The 25,166-nt window shown below is 36.6% G+C and overlaps 3 protein-coding genes across 4 annotated transcripts in view; 2 read left to right on the top strand and 1 right to left on the bottom strand.

The window, feature by feature from the left end:
• LOC138315111 (rotatin-like) overlaps positions 1-3,576 on the bottom strand; it is a 46,652-nt gene extending 43,076 nt beyond the window's left edge. The window contains exons 1-7 of one of the 2 annotated variants that reach the window (XM_069255855.1): positions 3,400-3,576; positions 2,425-2,612; positions 1,990-2,185; positions 1,447-1,656; positions 1,089-1,173; positions 733-847; positions 364-508 (exon numbers count right to left, since the gene is read on the bottom strand). In XM_069255855.1, the coding sequence (XP_069111956.1) occupies positions 364-508; positions 733-847; positions 1,089-1,173; positions 1,447-1,656; positions 1,990-2,185; positions 2,425-2,612; positions 3,400-3,460 (1,000 nt within the window). In that variant the 5' untranslated portion in view covers positions 3,461-3,576. The remainder of the gene's footprint in view (positions 1-363; positions 509-732; positions 848-1,088; positions 1,174-1,446; positions 1,657-1,989; positions 2,186-2,424; positions 2,613-3,399) is intronic. The other variant, XM_069255856.1, reaches the window with a different exon arrangement.
• A 5,783-nt stretch (positions 3,577-9,359) lies between these two features.
• Positions 9,360-25,166, top strand: part of LOC138315108 (calcium-activated chloride channel regulator 1-like) — a 37,545-nt gene continuing 21,738 nt past the window's right edge. The window contains exons 1-3 of the mRNA XM_069255853.1: positions 9,360-9,625; positions 12,448-12,742; positions 19,327-19,625. Coding sequence (XP_069111954.1) covers positions 9,431-9,625; positions 12,448-12,742; positions 19,327-19,625 — 789 coding nt within the window. The 5' untranslated portion in view covers positions 9,360-9,430. The remainder of the gene's footprint in view (positions 9,626-12,447; positions 12,743-19,326; positions 19,626-25,166) is intronic.
• On the top strand, positions 14,798-17,083 carry LOC138315109 (polypeptide N-acetylgalactosaminyltransferase 4-like). Its single transcript, XM_069255854.1, has one exon. It carries the CDS (start codon positions 15,074-15,076, stop codon positions 16,895-16,897), a length of 1,824 nt encoding a protein of 607 aa, XP_069111955.1. The 5' UTR covers positions 14,798-15,073; the 3' UTR covers positions 16,898-17,083.

Here is a 25,166-nt window from a genome sequence, read left to right as displayed (position 1 = left end):
CTTACTTTTATACTGCATATCACAATCTAACTTTATGACCATTTTTACATTCAACAACATACCCTATAGCCGATTATTTTCACAGATCAAATAAATCATGATTTGGACCTAAAACTAAAAAATTAAATTTTAGCGAATCATAATTTTGCTATTAGTATTTGACAGCAAGGGTAATTCAAGGATAATTATAATCCAACCAATTCTAATTTTTAAATCCAAATAAACGTAATTCTTCATTTCAACAGACCAAAATATCATGCCCATGGCAATGAAATCGCAAAAATATCATTGCCGTGAAAATAACCATTTATATGGTTATTCAAATTTTATCCCAAAATGTACAAATACTTATAAGTGTCAAACCTTGCTTTGGTGTACATAATGTTGGATCTTGGTAATATCTCATTCTAGCTCTCAAAGAAAATGCCAGATCGCCGAGGGTGCGTGCAGCACTCATTGTTAAATTACTGTTGGCATTGGTAGGACTTCCAAGAATCGATAATAAATTCTGCAAATAAAAAATAGTGTTTACTGAAATTTTTACTTCTTTTGTTTTAATGTTAGCCTGCGAGTGTGAAGTTTGTTGCAACTAATAAAATATTCATGCTGAAGAGGGGTTTTAACTTTTTTTACTTAATTTTTTTTTACTTAAGTAAACAAAGTTTATGATTATCATCATTTGTTTACCGTTAGGTGAGAAATAACACAAAGAATCTTGTTGTAATGTAATACCTTGACAATATTTGGCCTCTGGAGAAATATTTCTGCTGGAAAGTCCTGGAATACTACATCACTGAGAAACTCGCAGGAGCTGGCCAAGAGATGTGGTTCTCTACTTTGTAGAGATCTGGAAAGAGAGATTAAAATAATATGACTCTGAGGGATTCAAATATGGGAGCTGACCAACTTTCTGGCCAAGACATTTAACTCTCTACACTGTAGATGTCTAGCATGAGAAACAGTTAATTACAAAATATATGTACAACATCACTGATGCTTCCATATGAGTAGATAAAGAGGTTTAGCACCCTTTTTGGTAGAAACCTAGCCTGTGCAGAGAGGAAGAAAGATATGTGAACATAACTTACGAGTTTGTTGATTGTATGACATGTCTGTCAGTAGGTGTGAGGGCCAACCAGGGAAATGCCGACAGCTGGAAACTCTCACTTCCTCCTACAAACAGAGCAAAACAATAAAAAAAATACACAAAACCCCTCAGTCATCAAAAAGTACACAAAACCCTTCAATCAACAAATGACAATGAATAAAGATCTTAACTTCTACATTCTAGTCTAATTCTATGTTTCTGTTAAGACAAATCATTCAAGTCAATAAACTAATGAAATTATCAGATTTAATACCCTGCCGATTGTCTGCATCTAATAGCCAGCGTATAGGAGATCAGGACACAATGGTCCAATATACCCCTAATCTGTCTTTAGTTACCTTGAGTGTTGGTCTCGGAGTTCTGAGTAGACGCATGCGCAGCAGGCTGCTGTTGTTGCTGTTGCTGCTGATGTTGAAAGTATCCCATGCCTACATCTCGTCCACTGGCTATATGTGGCTTGTCAGGGACCTGTGGTTGTTGGACAGACGAACTGGTCGTCTGTGAGCCAATAGAGTCCCAGCCAGAAGACACATGTTGTTGGACAGATTCTGTAAGTAATTGTAATGCCCTTGTAAAGTTACCATCTGATTCTTACAAGAGGTCCATGAGTCTGAACAATAATCAGGGCATCGAAGTATATCAATACTATCACAATATGTACTCATTATTATGGATTATAATTATACTTTTGGTTCAGGATCTAATAATACTGAAAATTGTATCCCAATTCTGGCCACTTCAGTTATAATGCCTTTGTTAGTATCAAATTAAATTTATTATTTAAGAATGCAGAACTAAAAGTCATTCTAGCTAGGTATATTGTATCTCAAAGATACATACATCAAAGAATAACCATATACACTGATAAATACAAGACATACCATTACCTGTGTCCTCATTGTGGCGTTGGTACAGACACTGAGGTACATGATCCTCTGTCCTCGTCTCTGGCAATCTCATCGTGTTTTCCAGAACTTGGTCAATCACTGGCTGTAGAGAAGTGGTCACATCAGACCTCAATTTACCCAGGAATTCTATAGCACCGATGTCCTGTAAAATCTCAGCTGCAGCTGAATGCTGGAAAATTGTTGAATTGTTTTTAATATATATTTGCTAAAAAAATAATTTTGTAGATTATTTATTTAACCGTCAGATGAAAAATGTAGCATTTTTTTTAAATTTCTGATCTGATTCTTTTTAATGACAATTAATCACATTTTATTTCTATTCATTATAATTAGAAGCAGACATTTTCTCCCACAGCCCTTGCTAATTGTCTAAGTTTGAATTACTATGGGGGAGTTGGACCTACAAACCTGTGACAGTCTCTGTAACAGCAGTAAGACATCTTTGTGTTTTGTACTGTTGGGGAAATTAAACCACTCTATTAATCGGATGAGGAGGTGCCTCTCATTCACAAGGTCTGCGTCACACACAAGTTTATGTTCTAGCTTGGATAGGAGATTTTCCAGAGCACGGACACGGATTTCCTCCAGGTCATGACCTAAACACAAAAAGTGAAGTGTGAAAATACAGAATGCAATAATTATGCTGTTCTACTACTAAATTTAAACAGTCAAAACTGAAGAAGTTTAATTTACACAAGTCATTATTCACAATAAAACAAATAGACATTAAAAATTAAAAAATGGTATGAAGCGTCTTTTGCTTATTGATTTCATTTCAGACTATAAGATGATGGATTACTTCCTAAATAAATTAGGACTGGGATTATTTGTGATAACTCATTGTATTAAATTTAATTACCTTATATTTATTATCTTATCACAGAGGACTGAAGTTCTGTCAGTAAGATGTAGCATAAATATGATATACAAATACTCCCTAACCTATATACTTATAACTAACTACATGTATATGCTCTTACTTAATATGAAATAGGATGAAACAACCTACGGCGAACATGGATTGAGCAGGGGCAAGAACGAATATACGTACCTGGCCTACAATACCTTTCCTCTAAAGACGAGAGCATTATCTATCAAAAAGTCTTTTATGCTGCAATAATTGCAGCTAAGCAGAGGCAAGACTATTCAACAGTTCAACCAGTTACCGACTTCTATAATAATCTAAAATGTCCAGTTGTTCAAAAGATGATTTAGGGTACTTTAATTATTCACTGTCAATAAGTTGTTCAGCCAGCATGATTAATAAGATGCTACATGTGCCTAGTGCATACTGCAGAAAGATGATAGAATTACAAAGTAAAAGTGGTCAGTGGTTGTCTGCAGGCTTGACATTATTCTGGGGTCGAAATAAAATGATCTTACCGAGCTTCTTAAACAATCCCTGAAAATTGATGTCTTGTCTTAATATATTTCCGCTCTCCATATTCTATTATAATAATCCAGTCGTCGATTTTACACTAACTCCATGTTTTACCACAAAATACACACAACAGTCAGGTGCTGTCTAAACTTGTTTCAAAACATCCGCCATGTTTTGAACTCAGAAGAGATTTCCTACAAGGGAGATAACTCCTTTTGTGCAGTAAGCAGTAACGTTAAAGTACAGTTGCAGTAGCTAGCTAGCCCTAGGCTATCGCTAGCTTCAGCTGAGCTTACATCTTATAATAGTATGCATCAATATTCAGCGCATTATATAAATTTTATTACACAAAAGTAAAAAAGGTATTTTTGCCAGTTAATTAGGCTTCAGTAAATATCATTTTAAAACTATCAAAATTTGTTCTGAGATTCTTACACGAAAAACTTCAACACTCATTTATTTCGAATATTTTTTTTAATAGAGACATATATTGATCAGTACTTTTGTTTCCGCTTTCAAAAAAGAGATGCATATATCTGCGGCCTTTAAATACATACAGTATTGATCTGCGTTTCTCTAATTAAAAAAGCGTAATAGGAGATTTCAGAAAAGATGGCGTGACGTCACAGAAAGTTTACATCCGGGTCCTCAAAGGTACAAACACTGTATGTCGACTAATGAAAACAATAAAAGATACGTTCAGCCCTGCTACACAATCGATACTGTGGCAAAAGTATACACTTTCATACTTGCAAATTCTGACATTAAAATAGTTTCTTATTGTTTCAGAGGTTACAGACATTTATATTTATAATTTCTTATTGCTAAATATATTTGTGTAGATTTAGTGTTGAGGCCAGCTTGCGAAGCGGTGTCGGGCCGTCACATGTACACGCTTTTTGTTCACACATAGAAATCCATGTTGTGAAAAAGTTATGAATAAATAATTGATTTCAATGTATCATATTTCTGTAATACACGGAAAATCTGTTCATAACACTATTTAATATAAATATAACGAAATATGAACCACCTGGTCAGACCACGGCCGCTCGTGCATGGCTTCGCCGGTAGATCACCTCGGTCAACAGCCAATAGTTGGGAAATTAATAATATTTATACGTAATTACCAACGTATATCTCAATAAGTACTTGTAAAAGATATATATTTCGTTATTTCCTATGTATATCTGGTTTTAAATAAATGGTATAAACCACGGTTACACATAAATGAAGATGTATGTGTACGTACACGTACAGTATTGCTGCCGATATCTCGAAAAATAAAATAGTGAAATCGTTCAATTTCATGAGTATATTTTTTAATTTTTAGTCACTTTTATTCCATGTGCCGTTATGTGAAATGCCAAATTGAGATGATATTACTTTTAAGTAATTTGAATGCATGTTAGATAGACTACATTTAGATTTATGAATTACAACATAGCTACATGTAGATCGTAATACTAGAAATGCCGACCAGGACACATTGCGCACGGCATCGAGAATCCTAAAATACTCAAAGTTTTGTTTTAAAATATGATAAAAAGAAACTATAAAATGACTCTTTTGAATGTCATAAACTAAATTCCAAAATTTCTGACGAAAAAGTTAACCAGAATATATAATTTTGTGACTCTGAAAAATGACGAAATTCGGGATCTCGGCAGTACTGTATGTAATGGCTGCCGTGCGCTTGGGGTAATCTACGAAGGCAAATTTTAATTTAGTCATAATCACACATCGTAAGATGTTTTACCAAGTTAAACTTAGAAAACAGTAATCGATTATTAAAATATCATTATATTATTTGGGAAAACTTGGAATTTAATATGTAGTTTCTGATAATTTTGTAACTTCTGTCAATGTTTATACGTATGTCTAATGTCGACCGTGTTTTTACTCGTGGCGGTCGAAAATGGAGTATAAATAGAGTAAAATATATGAATACCAGATGTTTATATCTAAATATTTTTGTTAAATATATTTATTTACCCTTTTTATAATTAAAATAACGCAATAGTTCTCGGATTGTCGCACTATTTATTACAATAGAATGTAAACAATCATCGCAAGCGGCTGTGTTCCCACTATGTTTATGTGTAGATATACAGAGTTGTACCTTTGAGCGCCCGGATGTACCTTTGTGTGACGTCATCGCCATCTTTTCTGAAATCTCCTATAAAGAGTTTCCGTTGATGTCAGAACCAGGAAAATATCACCTGGTTCCCGAATTCGTAGTCAGATCAACATTAAGTCTTTAAAAATCCCGGCGTTTATCATGAACGCTTTAGGATAATCTGCATCAGGCCTACATATGCCATAGTCTAAGCAAGTTTGAGGGGGAAACAAGAAGAACAAAAAAGGGGAAAAAACGTTTACACTGGGACATAATTATTATTATCATCTTTATAACAATGACAAGCATTTTTATTTAGCTAAGAATTGAAATTTCCGATATCGGAATTAAATTCTGATATCGGAAATTCTAATGCCGATATCGTAAATTCTAATGCCAATATCGGAAATCCTAATTCCTTTATCGCAAATTCTAATTCCGATATTGGAATTCTAATTCCGTTATTGCAAATTCTATTTTTGATATCAGGAATTAGAAAACAATTTTCCATATCAGAAATTCTAATTCTGATATGGGAAATTCTATTTCCTACCAGAATTAGAATTTCCGATATCAGAAATTAAAAGTGATTTCGATATCAGAAAGAGAATTTCCGATATCATATGGGAAATTCAATTTCCGATATCGGCTATAGAATTTCCGATATCGGGGAATAGAATTCCCCATATCGGAATCGGAATTTCCGATATAATTCTGAATATAAAGTAACTTGGCTTGCCATGCAAGATTGATATATTTTAGAGCTCAGAACACTAGGCCTAGATTTATATCTTAGTTAGCACGAAAATATACGTGTACATCAGCGAAAAATTACAATAATTCTACTTTCATAGTGATTTTAGTTTAAAAGTTGTTACATGTGTGTCCGTGTATTTAACACCAGCTGTATCGCATCACAGGTACCTACTGATAATATGTATCATAAATAGACAGGTCAACGATATATGTACATGGTTGATTTTTTAAATATTAATTTCAAATCAAATTAAAGGCCCACTACCTTTCCGGAGCAAAATATAAAGGTTTATTAAAAACATTAATAACATCAGAAAATACATATCGATGGCCTAAGATGAGGTTACAACACCAAACATATGCAAGATTTCCTGCGTTATATATGACAACAGCTGAGAGTCATTTCGCTGTTTTGCCGTCTGGCGCAGTGATAGTCAACTACCAGGCGGTATTTAGGACGACGGCGGGAAACATAAGACGACCCGCGTTATGAAAATTAACGTTTTATTTATTTGAATCAAATTGTTCAGAAGGTGATGATACGTGTAGTATTAACGGTAAGTTAATAACTTTTGCGACTATACAAAATTATCGATCTCGTTTTACATTCCCATTTCAAAAATTAAAAGCCGTTTCGGAAAGGCAGTGGGCCTTTAAGAATTGCCCAGTTGAATATGAAAGTCTAATACAACATCTGTATACTCATTCATCCTTGATGGCAAACTTGGATTTTTCCAATTCAAAGGCTGAGTAGGTCATTTGTACAATAGATGTACCTTGTCGTGTCATTTGTACATTAGATGTACCTTGTCGTATCATTTGTACAATAGATGTACCTTGTCGTATCATTTGTACAATAGATGTACCTTGTCGTATCATTTTTACAATAGATGTACCTTGTCGTATCATATGTACAATAGATGTACCTTGTCGTATCATTTGTACAATAGATGTACCTTGTCCTGTCATTTGTACAATAGATGCACCTTGTCGTATCATTTGTACAATAAATGCACCTTGTCGTGTCATTTGTACAAGAGATGCACCTTGTCGTGTCATTTGTACAATAGATGCACCTTGTCGTGTCATTTGTACAACAGATGCACCTTTCCGGAGCAAAATATAAAGGTTTATTAAAAACATTAATAACATCAGAAAATACATATCGATGGCCTAAGATGAGGTTACAACACCAAACATATGCAAGATTTCCTGCGTTATATATGACAACAGCTGAGAGTCATTTCGCTGTTTTGCCGTCTGGCGCAGTGATAGTCAACTACCAGGCGGTATTTAGGACGACGGCGGGAAACATAAGACGACCCGCGTTATGAAAATTAACGTTTTATTTATTTGAATCAAATTGTTCAGAAGGTGATGATACGTGTAGTATTAACGGTAAGTTAATAACTTTTGCGACTATACAAAATTATCGATCTCGTTTTACATTCCCATTTCAAAAATTAAAAGCCGTTTCGGAAAGGCAGTGGGCCTTTAAGAATTGCCCAGTTGAATATGAAAGTCTAATACAACATCTGTATACTCATTCATCCTTGATGGCAAACTTGGATTTTTCCAATTCAAAGGCTGAGTAGGTCATTTGTACAATAGATGTACCTTGTCGTGTCATTTGTACATTAGATGTACCTTGTCGTATCGTATCATTTGTACAATAGATGTACCTTGTCGTATCATTTGTACAATAGATGTACCTTGTCCTGTCATTTGTACAATAGATGCACCTTGTCGTGTCATTTGTACAATAAATGCACCTTGTCGTGTCATTTGTACAAGAGATGCACCTTGTCGTGTCATTTGTACAATAGATGCACCTTGTCGTGTCATTTGTACAATAGATGCACCTTGTCGTGTCATTTGTACAATAGATGTACCTTGTCGTGTCATTTGTACAATAGATGCACCTTGTTGTGTCATTTGTACAATAGATGTACCTTGTCGTATCATTTGTACAATAGATGCTCCTTGTCGTGTCATTTGTACAATAGATGTACCTTGTCGTGTCATTTGTACAATAGATGTACCTTGTCGTGTCATTTGTACAATAAATGCACCTGTCGTGTCATTTGTACAATAGATGCACCTTGTCGTGTCATTTGTAAAATAGATGCACCTTGTCGTGTCATTTGTACAATAGATGCACCTTGTCGTATCATTTGATTTATATGTCTTCTCAGAAACATATATACATAGAGATTGGAAACTCCCTCTTTGCCTTTGTTGACGACAGAGGGACCTTCGGTATATCAGCAATTTTCCTTGGTTAACTACTTTTAAGTGTATTCTTTTAAACATGATTTTTCACCAATACAGAGTTTCAACATTATATTATGATTTGATGTGACTAGTTTTCCCGATTAATATATTAATTTAATATGTTTTTGAAAGTATGTAAATAAGCAATTTTACGGGGTTTTTCGAAAATCAGACAATTCAAAACCGGAAGCGCATTTTGTTTTATAAGTATATAAGTTAAAATATTAATTTTCTTTCCAAAATTATTTAGTGATTTAATAGCCCGAGAGACTTAGACATTATGACAGAGATGTCTGGTTTAGGACATCTATCTGTCATAATGTTCAAGTCTGGTGTCAGGGCCAGAGTATTTCGTGTTAACTATTTAAGAGTATACATAAAAAACTACGCATATACAGAGGGTATATCTGCCGAAATTAAAAATTGACCGAGCTGCCAATCTCTCTAATATATGTTTCTGGTCTTTTGTAGGAATTAAAATAAGCCAAGCACCTGTTTTCCAATCATAGCAGTATATTATGTGTATCTGTAGTTTGTATGTTTGAAACTAGGATGAAAATTATGAAATAAAGTTTAAACCAAGTACTAAAGTGTAATTCTTAGTCAATAATGCGCATAAACTGCTATTACATTTTTCTTTCCTTTTGTTTCTGAAAATATACACAGTCATTAAGTACGCATAGACAGAAACAGACAAGATCCTCGGTAGCTATCATCAGAGGGATTTTGACACGCCTGGCTATGGAAACGTATGCATGCGGTCACGTGGTCACATTAAGTACATACATCTTCAACAGTATTGTTTTTATTTAATAATTTTACCTTGGTTGCGCAAACTATCATGTAGATAACTTTTAATAATGTCATTTACTGTCTAGCTACCAATGGCGGGAACTAACATGCCGTCCTATCATTTAATACGGTGGTGTGTTTTAATGTTTTACCTTATAGGGATCGGGGAAATAACAGCTATATCGAGACAATCTGAAATCAAGCTAGAGAACAATGGTTATACCGACATTCTCCTGGCGTTTGATGAAACAATACCGCACAGCCAGTCGTTTATCGACAAAACTAAGGTAAGTGTAGTTATCACGAATCACAATGTCTACCTTCTGTCCAGGTAGAATACAGAGATGTCACAGCGATCTGAGAGTTTGTTACATTTTATATCAATATGGACCCACCAGAGTGTCCTAAGACCATCTTTAGACGTTTAAGAGGCCTAGATAAAAAATATCGGTAAATATCACATTCTACATAATACTTTAACGTATGATAATGTAGAATATGACTTTTACCATTTTTTATCAAGACCCCTAATATGTCTAAAATGGTCTTCGGGCACTCTGCTGAGTTCACATTGATATAAACTGTAACTAATTCTCAGATACATGTGAGGGATGTGATACTCACACCGATAAACATTCTGTGAAAACTTATTCCTGTAGTAGATTCTAGTGTACATTCCATTTGTATTCATTGTGAAATATTATAATATATAAGTATATCCTATACAATATATCTCCATCCATGACAACAGTTCTAAGATAACAACAGCTGTTTAGTGGCGTGAATCCTAACTTGATTATGTATGGGATATACCAGAGGGATCTGATAATTAGTTACATCTTATATACTTTGGACCCATCAGAGTGCCCATAGGCCTTTCAGACGTTTTAGTAGTATAGATAAAAAATCGGTTAAATTCATATTCTACATAGTACTATACACGTAAAGGGTGGAAAGCTCGCCGAGAAAAAACTTGTACTCACCTAGCTTTAGCGACTAAAAATCACATTTGTAGCACGTCTTCATAAAAACGGTTACTACCGTTGGAAAGAATGTTACTATTCTTCTTTATAAATCACCCTCCACACCTATACAAAGTGCTGTCACTAAGACGATAGCATCTTCGTTTCGACAAATTTAATCAAAAATGTCCTCAATCCACAGGGACCTGGCACGATTTTTTAAACTAACAGTATACATATATATATATTATAGTATCAAGGGTATGAACTCGGCGATCGAGAAAAACGGACCTATTTTTTTAAAACCGTAATTATTTTAATAAATGGGTTCTATACAACATTGACGGATATCTTGCCTTAAAGAGAAATAATTTATCTTTCCATTGAGTGCTTGGTGAACAAAATTGGCCAAGTATTGACGAAGTTATGGCTTGATGAATCGGGAAATTTACGAAAAATATGCTAGGTAGACATTTCCCTGTCCGGTCGAAATGTCGTCTCGGCTCTAATGGGCACCTCAAAAACCAAGCCAAAATCACAAAATCTACGCTTGTGGTGGTAAACAGTACCCATAATTGTGTTCATCTACAATCTCCGTTGGAGGTGTCATAACCCGTACTTTGTAGAAACTCCATTTAAACATCGTGTAGCTCACTTACTTTAACCGTCACCGCCATGTTCATTTGTTCTTCGGAACGCTTCTCGAGTTTACACATAAGCACAACATAACATAATTTGCATAATGTAGTCACGATATGTAAAGTCAAGAAGCGTTCCGAGAGAAAAATGAACATGGCGGTGACGGTTAAAGTAAGTGAGCTACACGATGTTTAAATGGAGTTTCTACAAAGTACGGGTCATGACACCTCCAAAGGAGATTGTGAATGAACACAGTTATGGGTACTGTTTACCACCACAAGCGTAGATTTTGTGATTTTGGCTTGGTTTTTGAGGTACCCATTAGAGCCGAGACGACATTTCGACCGGACAGGGAAATGTCTACCTAGCATCTTTTTCGTAAATTTCCCGATTCATCAAACCATAACTTCGTCAATACTTGGCCAATTTTGTTCATCCAGCACTCAATGGAAAGATAAATTATTTCTCTTTAAGGTAAGATAATCATCAATGTCGTATAGAACCCAGTTATTAAAATAATCACGGTTTAAAAAAAAAAATAGGTCCGTTTTTCTCGAACGCCAAGTTCATACCCTTGATACTATAACATATATATATGTATACTATTGGTTAAAATTTTTCGTGCCAGGTCCCTGTTCGTCAATCGGGCCGTGGAAATTCATGATGACATTTTCTCATGCATTATGCATGAGCGAGACCAGGCTCTGCTGCAATCTCATTGGCTGACTGAAATGAAAAGCTGTTTTTGCTCATTTAACCTACACACAAAAAAGACATCCGGTAAAAAAAAAATAAATGCATCATGTATGAGAAAGTGGCACCCTGGATTTCAACGGCCCCGCTTGAGGACATTTTTGTGTCATTGTTGAAACGAAGCTGCTATCGTCTTATTGGCGGCACTTTTTATAGTTGTGCACATGTAGGATGCTTTTGAAAAGAAAATCATCGCTCTTTTCCATGGCAGTATTTAAACCGTTTTTGTGAAGAGTGTTAACTAGAAATGTGATTTGTTTGCCGCTCAAGCTATAGGTGGGATATATTTTCGTAATGCAGAATATGATTTTACCGATTTTTGATCTAGACCCCTAAAACGTCTAAAACTGGTCCAATATAGACAGTCTCTGGTGGGTCCATAATTATATGAACCACAGGGACCTGGCACGAAAAAAATTTAACCAATAGTATACATATATGTATCACAGGTGTCTGGGGTTATAAATTAGATATACTGATATCTGTGTGTATTTCGGCCCATTATATAATACTATTGCATAATAATTAATTCCTAACCCCAGACACCTCTGTGTGTAATTCGGCCCATTATATAATACTATTGCATAATAATTAATTCCTAACCCCAGACACCTGTGATATGTATACTATTGGTTAATTTTTTTCGTGCCAGGTCCCTGTGATATGAACAGTCACATTCTCGGATATACGTATACAACAATGAAGTATTAATTTCCCACAATCCGTAATTATTACATGTTCTTTCATTATTTTAGGATTTTTTCACGAAAGCTTCGAAAGTACTGTACATTGCTACCCGCAACAGGGCTTACTTTAAGGACATCAAAATCCTAGTCCCTCCCACGTGGCCTGACGATCCGAGCTACCAGAGCGCGGCCGTGGACCAAACTCTGTATAAATCTGACATTATCATTACAAGTTCCGTCGTAAACAAACGAAGCCTCCCACAGACCCGGACGTACGGCGGATGTGGAAACCCTGGTATCCACATCCAATTCAACACCGACTTCCTGTTTAAAGACAGGTACCCTCCGTACTACTCTCATTCAGGTAAGTCGGTCTCCTTGGGAACAACATAATAACATCAGATATCATCAGCCGACATTTAAAGGGACAATTCAGTCTAAGAGAACATTAAAATTTGTATATATATCAGATAAAACAAGTTCTAATGGAAATTACATAAGTCAGTTTTACTGTGATATGCCTGAAACGCCTATGGTGGTGACACGTGTGTGAAATATTCAAACTTGCTCGCTGTCCGCCATTACACACTGTGGTCGAACTTCTTGTATGCCGAACCCTGTCCCTTGCTCGTAAAGTAATGCAACTTTTGGCTAGAACTGTTCAAATCGCTCTGACAGTAGTGTGTTTACCTTATTAGGTGAATTGTCTTGCCTAAAAATCATTTTATCACCTTCTCAGTGCTTATGTAGTTCATTTGCTTAACGTGCGTGACTTTGGCTCGGGTATGGGTACAGAGTTAATATTGTACCTGCTTAATCGTATTGATCAACGATTTGATATTTCAACGATATTAATTAAAATACTTAACAATGTTGTGGAATTTGTCAATGTTTTACATTATATGTTTCGTAAGAAATGTAGAACAATACAGTTATGCTATAGTTTGCTTATTGGTTATGTAAAAGAATTTGCCTGAGTGAATTGTCTCTTTAAGTGGGTTTTTTTTCTATACCAACATGCCGGTTAGAATATAATATTACCGTACGATTTTTTTTTCTTTTCGTCGTCTATTACCAGAACAGCAGAAGAAGAAAAAACCTAAACGTAACATATTTTTGACGACGCCATTTTGGTAAGCGTACATATGTAGGAATGAAATGCCACGATATTTTTTTTCCGCTGTTCATCACTTAATTTATAATTAGAAGATGTGATGTGAAAATATATTGCAAAATAAACTATGAATATTTTAATATTAAAACAATATAATGTTATATAGATTTTTCATTCTCCCTATCACTTCCCAAAACCCGATAGAGGACGATTTTGTGTCATTTTTGTAGAAACGGGACTGCTATCATCTTAGTAATGCCACTTGGTATAGTCGTGTAGTATGATTTTGGAAAATTATCGCTCTTTAGGTAGCAACCGTTTTTGTGAAGCCCCACTAGAAAAAAATAGAAATATGATTATTTTCGCCGCAGGGACCTGGCACTACAGTATACGTATTATTATAATTTCAATGGTATCAACTCGGCGGTAGAGAAAAGCTGACTTATGTTTTTGAAAACCGTGATTTTTTTATAAACAGGCTCTATACAACAGAGACGCATACATTACCTATATCCCATACTTTGTAGAAACTCCGTTTAAAAACGATGGTGCTCACTTACTTTAACCACCACTTTCGCTTTTCGATTTTACCGACCAGCGCAACACTACATACTTTGCAATATGTTAAATCGAGAAGCATTCAGAGAAAAAATTAGCATGGCACCTGGTGGTAAAATATTTGAGCTACACATTGTTTAAATAGAGTTTCTACAAAGTGCGGGACATGACACCTCCAAAGGAATTATGGATGAACACAGTTATGGGTACTGTTTACCACCATAAGCATAGATACATCACTGGTGTATAAAGCCCGTTTATTAAAAAAAAAATCACGGGTTTAAAAAAAGGTCCGCTTTTCTCTACTGGCGACTTAATACTCTTCATACTGTAATATATATGTATACTGTTGGTTAAAAATCGTGCCAGGTCCCTGTGATTTTAGACGCTAAGGTTTGGTAGCGAAGATTTTTATGGAGCATCCACCTTCTCGTGTAATATATCATGAAGACTTTTTTTTTTTTTGCTTTAACGATTTTTGATGTAGACCCCTTTGACCTATGGACACACTTTGGTAGGTCCAAAATAATAAGCTGTATAAACTGTAACTAAATCCCAGACCCCTCTGGTAATTTTTGTGTAGAAAAAGATCTTTATAAGATCGAAACAAGAGAAATGCAATGTATGAAATATTAATTCCGTCTGATCAGAAACGTTTATCTTTAAAGAACTGACCACCACCCACACCTGTCTGTCTGTGTACACACGTCTGTGACGCGACCTACCTGAATTGCACGTGATTTTTTTTCGTGCCGAACAGGTGAATAGAAAGTACGGTAACACGTACTGACCGCACGTGACAACGGACACGAAGACGTTTCGACGTTTTCAATTTGTATAGGCGACTTTTGCCGAAACATCCAAATGTGTTTAAACTCAAAATATGTTTAGACGGGTTTTTTGTAGAGGATTTTATTAGTTGTATATTAATTTTCAACTGGTGACCAGTTCTACTGGTGTTGTGTGCCCTCGGGTCTTCCATACTTTTCACCAGTGTTCTAGTACGCGTGTGTCAAGCCTGTCATGTTTCCTTCCCCTCCAACCAAGTATTTACCACGTAAAATGCGCTACCCTGCGGTGTTGGTACTGATGCTGGGCTGGGCCTCGGTTGTGATGTGGACCACGAGCCGGTACAGATTGCAGCTGGTCAGGGAGAATGACCTTGTATTTGGCAAAACGTCGGACATACCGATACACGTGGACAAAGGTATAAATATCAACAAGGACAGTAATATAGGAAAAGTGATTCCAGGCACAAATATCGTTGGGAAATCACGGGACAAGAAAACATACGAACATGGACATCCAGGAACGAAAACTAATACAGTAAAGAAAAGTTTTTCTAGCGTAATTAAGGATTTTGGAATTTCATTATTCAAGGACATAAATCCAGACCGTTTCCATATCAACGTTACGCGAACACACGAGACTTCGGTCAGTCGTAAAGCGCCAGATACTCGCCCAAGTCAATGCGCAGGTGTTAAGTACGACATTGAACTACTTCCGGCGGCATCCATTGTCATACCGCTCCATAATGAACCCTGGTCTACATTGGAGAGACTTATAAACGGCGTCCTGAATCACTCGCCTAAACTGCTCATACACGAGATCCTCATCATAGACGATATGAGTGATTTGGATTATCTGGGAGCCCCCCTTGATAAATATGTGGAACAGTTTGATTTCATGCGGATCTTCAGATCAAAGGAAAGACTTGGGACTATGAAGTCTAGAATGGTTGGCACTAAGCTTGCCAAGGGTGACATCGTGGTGTTCCTAGACTCGCATACAGAGGTGAATGTTGGATGGCTGGAACCATTACTGTACGAAATAAGTCGGAACGGCACAGCCATTGTCCAGCCTTCTATTGACATTGTTGATCCACAGACCTTCCAGTACAGGTACTACTTCCAGAACAACATCAGAGGACATTTTAAATGGAGTATGGCGTATGAATTCGTCCCAATACCACCCAACCAAAAGGCAGAGGTTAAAGCACACCCAACCAAAGCATTCGACACCCCGGCTATAGTAGGATGTGCGTTCGCAGTTAACCGGAAATATTTTCTGGATATTGGAGGACTTGACACGGGCATGCGCACATGGGGCGGGGAGGACGTAGAACTCTCCATCAGAGTTTGGCTTTGTGGCGGAAGTATGAAAATATCCCCATGTTCTCACGTGGCTCATATTTTCAAAAAAGGACACCCGTTCAAAATGGACTATTCCGATCTCGTGTATAACAACAGGCGAACAGCGGAAATGTGGCTAGGCGACTATAGAAAATATTTCTATTACTTCAATTATAGATATGCTAAACCACCGGAGTCTTCTGATAAGTTCAATATAATGGACCCAGTCAAGGAGAAATTTAAGTGTAAATCGTTCGATTGGCTTCTGAAAAACGTTTACCCGGAACTAGAAATTCCACCAGAAGGAACTGTATATTTTGGACACATGCGTAATGTTGGTTCTCAATATTGTTTTGGTCCTGCGGAGTCTGTCTTCGTGACGTCATATCCGTTATTAGTGATGGCCGACTGTTTCTTTTATTACAAGGCAAAAAGTTTTGCCTTGCTTGAAGCGGGTCTTTTAGTTGTGAGCGGGAAGTGTATTAATGTGGAGAAAGATTTTCTAGTCGTGACTCCATGTACAGCGGAAAGTAACAGGTGGAAACTGAAGGGGAAGTTACTCGTGTACACGGACGATTTAGGTTCTAAGTGTGCCACACAAGTTTCCAAGGCCAATAACTCTGAAAATATACAGACCATTAAACTGATGCCCTGTGATAACGCGACGAAGGCATCAGAATGGCAGTTCGCCGATAAGATATTTAGAAGTCATTGAGTTAAGATAGAATTACTTTTATGATCGCTATACTAAGTATTTGTTAAGATAATATTTCTCGATAAGGTATTAATTTACTCATATCGTTATTGGTTATACATGTACCATCATTTTAATCGCGTATATACCCTAAGTCTCTGTTTAAACTGACAGCTATATGTGAATAAAACAATGTCTTTTCATCAATTGCATTGTCTGTTATAACACGCCTTACTGAAAGATAATCAATATAGGTTGAGGTATATTTTTGCTTTTCATTTTTTTTTTCAATCGTAAACTGGCAGTTGAACTTTGTTAACTCGATTTGATTTAACCTTATATATTATTCAAAGTTTTTCGTCTAGACTAATCAATTTCAGTTTATAGTTATGTTTATTTAATTCGAATATCCGAATGATTTAAAGTGTTACCACGATACATTTGACATCGAGTAAACGAGGTTCGATTGACCATGTGATCAGGAAAGGTAATTCATCCAAGTGTCGTTAAACTAACAAGTTGCGCTCAATTATTTCCTTTTTCTGTACGCTTATCCATAATGATTGGGCTCATAGCTTGTGTGTATTTCTAAAATTAAATGTCCCGTTTTGATAGTATACATAGAGATTGAATAGTGTTTTGATTGCGTTAAAGGTGGTATGAACGCAATGGGATACAGACATATTCAATGTAGCGCGTTAGCGCTACATGTAGAATATGTCTGTATCCCATTGCGTTCATACCACCTTTAACGCAATCAAAACACTATTCAATCTCTATATATTTACATAAATAAGTCTACTTTTACGTCAAATTTAAAACGGTGATGGTTGCTAAGTGTGGTAACTACGGTAGTCAGGATGACCGAAGATATAGGTCCGATTGTTGAATGTTATAGCTGCAGTTTGATTTGAAATATAACAATGACACCTTTGATTATTTTTAAATTATGTTTTTTTTCCGATTTGATAATGAATCAATATTGTCTATTTCGAATAAAAAATTGAGATAAGCGAGGCGGAACGACTACCGGTATCGTTGTCAGGGTAGTGATGCGGTGTGAAGTGAAGCAAGCCGCCATATTTGATTTCAACCGAGGAAAGTAGCCTAACTGTGAAATAGCCTGTTGACTGTTGAGCTGCTGAATGTTTGTAATGTATGTATCGGTCTACGTACGCGATATAGACTAAATTCTTCATAGTCATGACTTTTATTTTAATGTACGGATGATAGACAAGTGTTTGCATGGTGTAACTGACGTTACTCCCAGAACATTCCTGAGGAAAGCCCCCGGTTGTAGCCTCGACCAGCGATTCTTTTTGTTGTTTATTACCGTTACAATGCTTGAACACATATTCTGTTTTGATGTCAAATACATTTTAATTGGATTTAATAACAACTATTTAATATTATTTTGAATCCGACAACGAGGAAACTTTGTTTATACTTCACACAGTAGGCCAACCGAGTAGGCTAATGACGAGCATGATAATCATATTGTCTGTGCCGCCTAAGGATCAGCCTTGAGACATATAGAAGACCGATTTTTTTTAGTTTATTATTAATTCAAAGCAAATCTGTCATCTGAAAAGGTAAAATGTAAATTAAATAATTAAAGTTTATTTAGATTATCATATGACGCGAAATCTTACCGAAGCGTGAACTAGAAGTAGCCCGATCCTACTCTGGGTTTGTATTCATACGTCGTTGCGTTTACGCTAATTTGAACGCAACTCCCCTCCCATTGACTATATAGGGGCATATGTAAATAAACAGATTTGTATACAATGTCATGTCAAATCCTTCCCAATGCCGATGTGTGCCAAGGTGGTATTTGGTGAAACGAGTGCGCCTTCTCCGTTTTAATGCACGTCATAAATTTAAGTTGTTTTTGTTTTTAACGTGCTATTCACAGTAGTGGTCATTAAGGAAGTGCCAGTTAAGAGGTTGAGTTAAACCAGAGTACCCGGAGAAAACCACCAACATGCGGTCTTTACCTAATATATGGTAAATGGGTTTCATTTTCGCAACCACAGATGGAGAGCTTGTGTTGTCATAGAAAGAAAACCGCCTGTCCACTGATCCAAACAAAACATTGAATTGTATGTTAATTAACATATGTATATGTGATGACATTAATTTTAATTAACTGTTAACAATCAAGAAATGTCTTGAACTCTTAACAACATATTAACAGTTTTTCAATACATTAAATTACCTTCGAAAACATGTACATTATTTTTCCAAAAATCTTCCATCTAGCATTCGCGTTAACTTCACTTTATCAAATTCACATTAACGCTTTTAAAGTTATTACATTCGCCTTTCATGGGGTATAATTATTACGCGTAATGAAGCTATTTTACGCATTAGATACTAACGTGAAGCTGGTTTCTTTTTGACATAAAATGTATCACAGTACAGTTAGATACGGGCACTTCTGATTACAGACAAGTTTATCGTGCATCAGTGGGCTACCTTCCGATGGGGCGTGTTTCAGGAGTACCCCAGCGGAGGGGAACAAACCTACTACTTCTCCACAGCATATGCCAAAATTGAAGCCGTCAAATGTAGCATTCTTCTCAAAGGACGTCCCTACGCGCGTGATGCAAATAACCAGTTAATTCAGTGTCAGATTGATCCCAGTACAGGTCTCTACACATCCGACTGTCAGTACTACGTGTACCCGCGGTATCCTACCGGCCTACAGACTCGCGTGTCTCTAATGGACCACCAGTACATCCAAGAGGTAAGTCTCAAACCTACTAGTGCTGGGGCGTAGCTTGCTCTATAAAAAAAAGCCCGGGCTTGCACATAAAAAATCCTAGTATGAGTTATTCATTGTCTTGTAAAGTTAAAACATCTATGCCGATCCGTCAAAGTCTTGAATGTATTGTAAAAGCAAAGTAAAAAATAACCTAAGCCTAGATGATTTTTCTAAAATTAATGATAATGAAATATACACAGAGTAGATTCTACTTAGATAGTCCGCTAAAACCTGTCTATCATTATTAGGTTTTTTTTTTTTACATTTTTTTGCCTGATATAAAGTCTATATATAAGGCAAAACAAAAAATAATAAAAAAAAATCCTAAGAACATAGCCAGGTTTAGCGGACTAGATTCTATTCAGTCATCTAATTAGGAATATGCCAACTTATTTAGATATGGGATTATTGTTCCAAAATCCCAACCCAGAGTAAATGCACAATCTCCTGACACATACTCTTGTTGGAACGATATACATGTAGAGAAATAAAACTTCCCGTCAAGATAGACTTTATGAAGACAAAATGTAATATACTATATTTTTCTATCATTACGACTTTTATGCCTTATTGTATGAGGCGCTGTTTATATGATTAACTCGATTTTTACTAATGAAAACATTCCGCAAATAGAACAGAAGCGAGTAAAACATGAACACATAATTACCAAGTACATTGTACATGTAGAAAACTGTACAGACCTATTCATTTGATTTTAAGGATGTACTCCTCTGAAAAGTCAAAATTTTCTTGTATTTTTTTATCATATAGATTATTGGAAGGAAAAGTTCATGCCTTAAAAGAAAATGGAAGAAATAACATATGTCCGTTTGATCGTTTTTAGTTATTGTCACTCAAAGATACCTAGTTGACAAAATATTGGATTTTATGGGAATTTTGTCATTTTGTCCATATACACAAGAGATTAAAGCCATAATTTCCTAATGAGGTGTTTGATATGTATGGATGTAAAAATTATTTTCCAGTAGTCTTCTTTAAAAATATACCAGTTTTGATTAATAAGACTAATATTTTTTCTCAGAATAACGACATATGCTACACCTACCCCTTAATTTTGAGCTACAAAATGCAACATTTTCACCCATTTTTGCCAAATTTAACCCTTCATAGAAAAAGTTCTGGTATTAAACTTTTGTTAATATTTTGCATATCAACTGGGAAAGGGTTGTTCTTTCTTAATCAGGCAGAAAAATGGGGGGTCCGTGTGCTTACTTTTTTTGCCCCATTTGAATATTTGTTATTTTTCAGTATTTTAGAGTAAAAAATAAAAGTGTTCAAATCACCATTAAATGTAAAAAAAAAGTGACAAAAGTGTATCATTTCACACATTAATGCTCAATATTTTAATTACCATGAACCCAGTAGATTTACAGCAAAAACTAGCTCGATACAGTGAAAATACTGGCGCTGTGATGATTTAGGTAATAACAATTTCAGTAAAAAATGGTAAAACTGTGGCTCTACTTAAAGCGAAAAAAGACACAATTTCAAAATGGCCGCCAAATGGGGCATTTCTTAAAATCCCCGTATAAAAATCTACTAAAAATAGAAATGTATTTTTTTGACAAAATTTGCAACTGGCAGATATTGATAGATCTAATTTGAAAAACTTCTTTGATCTATGTCGAAACGAGACTTCAACGGGACTAAAACCTCAGAAGAATACGTCCTCAATAACTAGTTTAGCAATACCAAGCATTATCAAAACATCATTTTCGGGGCTAAACAATTCCTTTAAACCATTTTCTGTCGGGGGGCTTCGCTGCCCGGGACCCTGCCTCTAGCTACGCCCCTGTATAGTAGTGGTGGTCGGTACCGTAACAGTGGTCCGAATTTAGTCTCAATCCTACTAGTAATGGTCAGTAGTACTGTAACAGTGGACCGAATTTAGTCCCAATCCTACTAGTGATGGTCAGTCGTACTGTAACAGTGGTCCGAATTTAGTCTCAATCCTACTAGTGATGATCAGTACCGTAACAGTGGTCCGAATTTAGTCTCAATCCTACTAATAATGGTCAGTAGTACTGTAACAGTGGTCCGAATTTAGTCTCGATCCTACTAGTAATGGTCAGTCGTACTGTAACAGTGGTCCGAATTTAGTCCCAATCCTACTAGTAATGGTCAGTAGTACTGTAAGGTGGTCCGAATTTAGTCTCAATCCTACTAGTGATGGTCAGTCGTACTGTAACAGTGGTCCGAATTTAGTCTCAATCCTACTAGTGATGGTCGGTAGTACTGTAACAGTGGTCCGAATTTAATCTCAATCCTACCAGTGATGGTCAGTGCCATAACAGTGGTCCGAATTTAGTCTCAATCCTACTAGTAATGGTCAGTCGTACTGTAACAGTGGACCGAATTTAATCTCAATCCTACTAGTGATGGTCAGTAGTACTGTAACAGTGGTCCGAATTTAATCTCAATCCTACTAGTAATGGTCAGTCGTACTGTAACAGTGGTCCGAATTTAGTCTCAATCCTACTAGTGATGGTCAGTAGTACTGTAACAGTGGTCCGAATTTAATCTCAATCCTACTAGTAATGGTCAGTAGTACTGTAACAGTGGTCCGAATTTAGTCTCAATCCTACTAGTGATGGTCAGTACTGTAACAGTGTCCGATTTTAGTCTAAATCCTACTAGTGATGATCAGTACCGTAACAGTGGTCCGAATTTAGTCTCAATCCTACTAGTGATGGTCAGTAGTACTGTAACATTGGTCCGAATTTAGTCTCAATCCTACTAGTGATGATCAGTACCGTAATAGTGGTCCGAATTTAGTCTAAATCCTACTAGTGATGATCAGTACCGTAACAGTGGTCCGAATTTAGTCTCAATCCTACTAGTGATGGTCAGTAGTACTGTAACAGTGGTCCGAATTTAGTCTAAATCCTACTAGTAATGGTCAGTAGTACTGTAACAGTGGTCCGAATTCAGTCTAAATCCTACTAGTAATGGTCAGTACGATAACAGTGGTCCGAATTTAATCTCAATCCTACTAGTGATGGTCAGTAGTACTGTAACAGTGGTCCGAATTAAGTCTCAATCCTACTAGTGATGATCAGTACCGTAACAGTAGTCCGAATTTAGTTTCAATCCTACTAGTGATGGTCAGTCGTACTGTAACAGTGGTCCGAATTTAGTCTAAAACCTACTAGTGATGATCAGTACCGTAACAGTGGTCCGAATTTTGTCTAAATCCTACTAGTGATGGTCAGTCGTACTGTAACAGTGGACCGAATTTAGTCTCAATCCTACAAGTGATGATCAGTACCGTAACAGTAGTCCGAATTTAATCTCAAACCTACTAGTAATGGTCAGTCGTACTGTAACAGTGGTCCGAATTTAGTCTCAATCCTACTAGTAATGGTCAGTCGTACTGTAACAGTGGACCGAATTTAGTCTAAATCCTACTAGTGATGGTCAGTACCGTAACAGTGGTCCGAATTTAGTCTCAATCCTACTAGTAATGGTCAGTCGTACTGTAACAGTGGTCCGAATTTAGTCTCAATCCTACTAGTAATGGTCAGTCGTACTGTAACAGTGGACCGAATTTAGTCTAAAACCTACTAGTGATGATCAGTACCGTAACAGTGGTCCGAATTTAGTCTCAATCCTACTAGTAATGGTCAGTCGTACTGTAACAGTGGACCGAATTTAGTCTAAATCCTACTAGTGATGGTCAGTACCGTAACAGTGGTCCGAATTTAGTCTCAATCCTACTAGTAATGGTCAGTCGTACTGTAACAGTGGTCCGAATTTAGTCTCAATCCTACTAGTAATGGTCAGTCGTACTGTAACAGTGGACCGAATTTAGTCTCAATCCTACTAGTGATGATCAGTACCGTAACAGTGGTCCGAATTTAGTCTCAATCCTACTAGTGATGGTCAGTAGTACTGTAACAGTGGTCCGAATTTAATCTCAATCCTACTAGTAATGGTCAGTCGTACTGTAACAGTGGTCCGAATTTAGTCTCAATCCTACCAGTAATGGTCAGTCGTACTGTAACAGTGGACCGAATTTAGTCTAAAACCTACTAGTGATGATCAGTACCGTAACAGTGGTCCGAATTTAGTCTCAATCCTACTAGTGATGGTCAGTAGTACTGTAACAGTGGACCGAATTTAGTCCCAATCCTACTAGTAATGGTCAATCGTACTGTAACAGTGGTCCGAATTTAGTCTCAAACCTACTAGTGATCGTCAGTACCGTAACAGTGGTCCGAATTTAGTCTAAATCCTACTAGTGATGGTCAGTCGTACTGTAACAGTGACCGAATTTAGTCTCAATCCTACAAGTGATGATCAGTACCGTAACAGTAGTCCAGTCCAAATTTAGTCTCAATCCTACTAGTAATGGTCAGTCGTACTGTAACAGTGGACCGAATTTAGTCTAAATCCTACTAGTGATGATCAGTACCGTAAGAGTAGTCCGAATATAATCTCAATCCTACTAGTAATGGTCAATCGTACTGTAACAGTGGTCCGAATTTAGTCTCAATCCTTCTAGTAATGGTCAGTCGTACTTTAACAGTGGACCGAATTTAGTCTAAATCCTACTAGTGATGACCAGTACCGTAACAGTGGTCCGAATTTAGTCCAAATCCTACTAGTGATGGTCAGTACTGTAACAGTGGTCCGAAGTAAGTCTCAATCCTACTAGTGATGGTCAGTATGGCACTGTAACAGTGGTCCGAATTTAATCTCAATCCTACTAGTGATGGTCAGTAGTACTGTAACAGTGGTCCGAATTTAGTCTCAATCCTACTAGTTATGGTCAGTAGTAATGTAACAGTGGTCCGAATTTAGTCTAAATCCTACTAGTAATGGTGCAGAACTGTAACAGTGGTCCGAATTTAGTCTCAATTCTCTAGCGATGGTCAGTAGTACCGTAACAGTGGACCGGATTTAGTCTCAAACCTTTTAGTGATGGTCAGTAGTACCGTAACAGTGGACCGAATTTAGTCTCAATCCTACTAGTAATGGTCAGTAGTACTGTAACAGTGGTGCGAATTTAGTCTCAATCCTACTAGTGGTGGTCAGACTATAACAGTGTCCGAATTTAGTCTTAATTCTACTAGTGATGGTCAGTTGTACTGTAACAGTGACCGAATTTAGTCTCAATCCTACAAGTGATGATCAGTACCGTAACAGTAGTCCAGTCCGAATTTAGTCTCAATCCTACTAGTAATGGTCAGTCGTACTGTAACAGTGGACCGAATTTAGTCTAAATCCTACTAGTGATGATCAGTACCGTAAGAGTAGTCCGAATATAATCTCAATCCTACTATAGTAATGGTCAATCGTACTGTAACAGTGGTCCGAATTTAGTCTCAATCCTTCTAGTAATGGTCAGTCGTACTTTAACAGTGGACCGAATTTAGTCTAAATCCTACTAGTGATGACCAGTACCGTAACAGTGGTCCGAATTTAGTCCAAATCCTACCAGTGATGGTCAGTAGTACTCTAACAGTGGTCCGAATTTAATCTCAATCCTACTAGTGATGG

This window comes from Argopecten irradians, chromosome 2 (genome assembly GCF_041381155.1).
Source record: "Argopecten irradians isolate NY chromosome 2, Ai_NY, whole genome shotgun sequence".
Classification (NCBI taxonomy): Eukaryota; Metazoa; Mollusca; class Bivalvia; order Pectinida; family Pectinidae; genus Argopecten; species Argopecten irradians.
Note: the sequence above shows the minus strand (reverse complement) of the source record. Positions and strands in the feature narration are given on the sequence as shown.

Excerpts from the sequence above, each read along its gene's own strand:
- LOC138315109 (XM_069255854.1), top strand. The coding sequence starts at position 15,074 with ATGTTTCCTTCCCCTCCAACCAAGTATTTACCACGTAAAATGCGCTAC.